At 40.3% G+C, this 6000-nt stretch overlaps 1 protein-coding gene across 2 annotated transcripts in view; it reads left to right on the plus strand.

Annotated features, from left to right (window-relative positions):
• The window catches only part of LOC101164162 (glutamate receptor 1), a 219680-nt gene extending 214386 nt beyond the window's left edge, over nt 1–5294 (plus strand). Inside the window, exon 17 of one of the 2 annotated variants that reach the window (XM_023959328.1) lies at nt 2453–5294. In XM_023959328.1, the coding sequence (XP_023815096.1) occupies nt 2453–2620 (168 nt within the window). In that variant the 3' untranslated portion in view covers nt 2621–5294. The remainder of the gene's footprint in view (nt 1–2452) is intronic. The other variant, XM_023959329.1, reaches the window with a different exon arrangement.
• The last annotated feature ends 706 nt before the right edge of the window (nt 5295–6000 follow it).

Raw genomic sequence — 6000 nt, forward strand, 5'->3', positions numbered from 1 at the left:
TCTTGGACTCTTACTTAGTTTAATAAGGCTTGTTAAAAAGTCCTATTTCACGTTTTAGTAGTTTGTACTAAACAGTGGTAAAATTTTCCATTTGATTTTCCATTTATCCATCCATCCATCTTTTTCCCCTCATCCCTCATCCGGGACCGGGTCGCAGGGGCAGGAGTCTAAGCAAGGATGCCCAGACTTTCCTCGCCCTGGCCACTTCCTCCTGCTCCCCTGGGGGACCCCGAGACGTTTTCAGGCCAATCGAGAGATATAGTCTTTCCAGCGTGTCCTGGGTCTTCGCTGGGGCCTCCGCCCAGTGGGACATGCCCAGAACACCTCCCCAGGGAGGCGTCCAGGTTCAGAAGGCCCTTATGAGAAGAACAAACAAAGACCCAGTTACGTCGGCCGGATTGGCGTCACCGAGGCCCCACTCGGGAGCCAGACCTCGGGTTGGGACTTGCAGGCGAGTGCCTGGTGACCGGGGCTCTCTCCCGGTCGGGCCCAGCCTGAAGGAACGACGTGGGATCACTCCTATGGGCCCACCACCTGTGGAAGACCTGAAAAGGGGCTGGGGCAGTGTGGTTTGGGTGGCAGTGGCCCAAACCTGATCATGGAACTTGATTTTCTATTGTTTCATATCTTTTACATCTAGACTGTGAAAAAAGCAAGTATGACAAAATAGTAAAAAAGATATTGTGTAACATGAGCAATTTAAAATTCGTATTTAAAAAAAAGGCTTCAAAACAAATGTGGTAGTAGTGAATTTAAAAGTAAAATGTCAAAAAATATCAGTTTGTTGTTTTAAAGTAAAAAAGGACCATATCAATAGAAATCAAGTCAGTATGCTTGCCAATTTTTCAATTTTCTCTCACATTATCCCTTCCTGTGATCATTCCAGGCAGTTCAATTCCAAACTGCTTGATATTGTTCAGTCAGTTTGGACTAGCATTGTGAAAACAATCGCAAAAAACGCCAGACCAAATAAGCATCTCCTACTATTCTTTTTTTGTTGTTCTTTCCCCAATTGAACTCTCTAGGTCTGAAAAGTCCACCTTAAAAAGCACTAGTAATAAAAATATTTGAGAGAGTTATATAAAATGACTCATAACATTTTTGTACAACTAGCAAAGCTCCACTTTCTTAAAACTGAAACACTGTTCATGAAAATCTTACTGTAAAATGATATTGGGTTTCATTTCTGCAGTGCAGTATGACATTTTCTGAATCCCATTTCCTGCATCATGTGGTTTAGTGGACATTTTTTCTCAGGTTAGAGAATGTTCCTGGTAGGCCACTTGTTAAATCCTATTACCGAACTCCTTATAATGTTCTTGTGAGCCCTTTCTGCCTTGCAGCACAGGTTTAAAGGCAATTTGAATAACAGTGGTACATCTGTCTACTTCTGTCGCTCTGAGCAAATCTCTCCCCTGTTCCCTTTTCTCTTTTTGCTGATTGTGTCGTAAAAGCAGGGCCCATTGTGGTGAACATCGTTTATATGTATACCATCAGGCAGTCCTGGTGCGGCTCGCATGTCTTCCATCAACTGCTTTAACCTGAAACCGCATAAGTCAAACTGTTGTATGTTTAAGGACTTGTTGCTTTATCCTTCTCTTAAAGATGTGAGGGTTTTTTTTCTTTGAGATTGAAGAGACAAGACATCTTTTTCATGGATCAATTTACAAGAAATAGCCTTTTGATATATTCTTCCAACATCAAAGCCCCTCAGGGCACCTTAATATATTGCTCATGTAAAAAAAAAAAAAAAAAGACAAGGAGGGATCTTCAACATGAGCCTCTCATATTTTAATCAGCCCGTGAAGACGTACCTGATCGGTATGCTGATAAGATTGGCCAGGAGCCTATTAGTCCGGCGGTGCCTTTATGCTTTTTGGCTTGAAGGAAACAATAACACTCCCCCAATTAAAGACCGGTCTAATTCTCCAATCCCCCATCCAGCGCTTACCATTTGCTCCAGATCCCACATCCTTTGCCCATTTTAAATCAGCCGAAGAATAGGAGATGAAAGCGCGGAACCCATGTACGCGTTCACGCAAACACACCAGTCTCACGTGTCATTAGGTCAGCCTTTGAGCTTTGTGGCTTTTATTACACTAAACTGCAGGATAAAGCCATTAAGCCAATGTGTAAAGCCTCAGCTGCCCAAACTTTGCTCTGCACTTCTTTTTAGCACCCTAATATCCTGGTTTACCACCCACAAATCACTCTCAGATTCTGAGTCCATGACTTTGATTTCTGCATTTGATATCTGTTAAAGGCCCCACTTTCAGAATGAAATCCAAACACCCTCCTAATTGCCGCTGAAGACATTAGCCCTCTCCTCACAGTCTTTATGCTGCAGGTTCTAGCAGTTGTACTGTTTTTAACTGTTTGATTGGATTCTAATGCAATAGTCAAGCCACTGCCTGCTAGTCTCACTTATGTGCTTTTGATTTTTTTCCCTCAGCAATCCATCAACGACGCCTTGCGCTGCTCCACTTTGACCCGGGTAAGTGGCAATGGAAGCGGAGGAGAGAACGGCAGAATCCTCACCCACGACTTTCCCAAGACCGTTCAGACTCTGCCCTGTATGAGCCACACCGCCAGCATGGGACTGGGTGCCTCTGGCATGTGATCATCACCTGACCGTGCTGGTGGGGGGCAGGGTGGAGCAGAGAAGGAGCACAAGACTCTCAATCTAATCTACTGGCTGTCAATGTGCCCAACTTTACAAAAAAAAAACAAACAAAAAAAGACTTGAACTTACTGCCACAATGTACCCTCAACCGCTCCTAACGAAGACTCTTGTGACATTTTTTTATATATTGGTGGATGTCTGGAAAAGAGGTACAGAAAGCGGAGGGGAAATGATCTGCAATAAAGAAGCCGTCTATGGGGCGCATTTTGGATTTTTTTACAGTGTTCATAAACGTGGAAAAAAAAAAGACATTTATTCTTCAGTGATGCCTGCGCTGTGCCATTTTGATGGAAATGTTGGTGTTAGTTTGCGTGTGCAGTATCTCCACCCTCACTGATGACCTGGAACTGCCCAGAAGCCACCAGTCAGCCAAAGACAGGACTGACAAAGGAAGACTGATCATCAGGCGATTTTTTTATTTTATTTTGTATTTTGGTAACATTCAACTCTTTTTTTTTTTTTTTTCTCAGTCCCATTTCCATTCCGTTGTCGGAGATCAAAGTGCTGTGTGTAGCATAGGCCGTTTTTATGATGTAGTGTTAGGGTTTTGCACTGTTCCAACAGCAGAGAGTTTTCTCAGAAGTGACTAAAGGTTATCGCTGAGCGACTCCACAGCTGACCTGGCTTGACATGCGTTGCTGCTACACTTCATTTAACACTTCATGCCTTGGCTTGGTGCCATATGACCATTCCCACAAATGCACACTGATACACTGCATACTTGGGCAACTTGTTGCAACTGGGCTGCTGCTTGGTCGATGACATAAACAGATATATTTTAAAGGGAACAGACATCACACAACCCGGTGGTTTCGTATTGTACTGAGTGACCTTACACTGTAGTTCACTGTTGTGACAGATATACCATATCTATTTATAGTTAATTTGCACCCTACTTTTAAGAAACAAAGATTTTGTGTATAAAATAGTGTAATTCCCTTCTATTAGTACAACAACATAATTCAGCCACTACTTAGAGATATATTGAGCTGTTTTCAGTTTCATTGAAATTGGCAGCCTATGCGATTTATTCGGAGTGGCATATCCACCCCCTGTAGTTTGTTTGTGGCCTATAAAAGGAAAGTAGGCTCATCTCAATGTTCAGAGATGAAGGAGGTGGGACTGACGCAGTGGACAGATTTACAGTCACTGTAATCTGTGTCTAATGGAGGTCAAGGTTGAGGTGATCACGGCGCTGCTTAGTTACCGAGTTCCACTTTTCACATCACATCAAGGGAAGGGAAATCAGAGTGGCAAGTCCAGAGCGGCGATAGCAAAAGGGCAGGTTGTGTGTGTTTGCTATGTAGGCCTTTTTGGGAAAAAAACACAAAACTTCAGTCATTTTATTATTAAAGATTAAACATGATAAAGTTCAGAAGACAATGTCATTTTTTCAGTCATTTAAAATGAGAGATTTATAACATAAGTCTTATTTTTTTCATATTTACCATGAAACTTAAAAAAAGCAGTGGCTTCGACTTTCACTTTATTCCAGTGTTCTGTTTTAAGATTTGTTTTTCACAGACTGCTCTCAGTTTTATTATTTATTTATTTTTTTGCAAGGTCACTATCACATTGTGGGCCATCATCAAATCAGGGATGCAGAGCTGTGTGAAAATCTGCGTCTTAGCAGCACTTTTCATTTGGAATAACGATGATTTGGAAATGCATTGAGGACATCTATAGAAACTAATTTTTAAAACTTGCACAACAATTTCACTGCCAGATTCTCATTTTGTCTCCTATCAGAGACAATTTAAGGAAACCAAATTCACTATTTCATTCAATTATTGATTTTAATCAAACAGTGAACTGAGACACCATTTTATGACATTTTGGAAACTCTTTCTGGAATATAGTTTCGTTTTTTTCTCCTATAGTCAGATATTAATAATTAATAATGTTAGACTAAAGAGTGATGGTACACTCTTCCTCCATGACTGAATAATTATGCCTTTCATGAATATTTGGTGAATAAAGGAAGCAAAGACTTTTTACAATAGTCTTGCGAAAGACGTCAGGCTAATGGTCTGTTAATTTTCCAAAAGACCCACTCTGATAAATAAAATAATAATAATTCAGGTGGATTTAACATGTTGTTGTGGCATTTTGTTCTGATGATGGAGGACATATAGCAAGAAAATTGAGTGTAAAATTATGTTTCTAAGTATCTGTTTTTTCAAAATGCAATTGAAAAAAAGAGATTATTTGTGACATAGAAAATACATTGGGTGGGCCACAAGCTCCCTGCTCCGCTCCATCGTGATGCATCCTCTGGCATCACGGCTGGATATCTCTAATATTGTTTGCCACTTTTATTTCACCAGTAATGATAAGTTTGGGTGGTATGCAAGCGGGAGAATGCATCAACAGAGAGTTATCAGCAATGGGGAGAGGAATGGGGACCAACAGAAACTATGTCCTAGAAAATGACAGATTACTTGATTTTGGCTAACAATGGCATAACCATAATTCAAAGACAAATGGGAACACTTTGACAATAGATCAAAAGTTGATCAGAGTGGCTCTTTAGCATTACAAATTAATTCCTCATAACGATTGTAGGATGCCAACAAAATGTAAACAATTCTTTGAAAAAAAAAAAAGTTTATGTGACAAAAACATGGAAATAGTGTGTTTCGCCCTCATATGTGACCGTGGAGCAGACCAGATTTTGAGTCAGAGTAACGGAATCATCAGGATGAAACTTCAGTGAAGGAAAGACAAATCTTTTTTACATTGTGAGCAGTGCCATCATAAAGGGCATGTCATCCACTGTCTCCATTAAGATGTATTACATAATCCGTCCACAGCTCACAGGGATTTCATGACCCTGGAGACAAGACATTCAGGATACAAAAATAAAATCCCTTGAAATTCTAGTGCTTCAGTGACAGGACCAGTTTAAGGCTTTATTTTACACACAAAAAAATCTACTTTTCCTTAGCATAAATATTCTAAATGCATGAAGATCCTTTTCTCTATCAACAGAAACCTAAATATGTGACTGAATGTGTTGGTTTGAAATTCATTGAAAATGCCATGTAGGTCAGTCTGTACTTCACACTTAATTTGACCTCTCGTTTCACAGCAAAGGCCAGCCGTCTGACTAAAGGCACTACTTATTTTCGTGCTTCCTAAATCGGCCCTGTATTTATTTATTTATTTATTTTTTTTTGTCTAAAATTGTGCTCCAATAAAAACAACAACAGCAAAATTGCACCAAATGCAAAGTATGACTGCTCTGTGTTGTCATGCACACAATATAACTAGCCAGTCAGGGTTTACTCACACATTTCTCCACAGTTGTGTATTTT

Source organism: Oryzias latipes, chromosome 10 (genome assembly GCF_002234675.1).
Source record: "Oryzias latipes chromosome 10, ASM223467v1".
NCBI lineage: Eukaryota > Metazoa > Chordata > Actinopteri > Beloniformes > Adrianichthyidae > Oryzias > Oryzias latipes.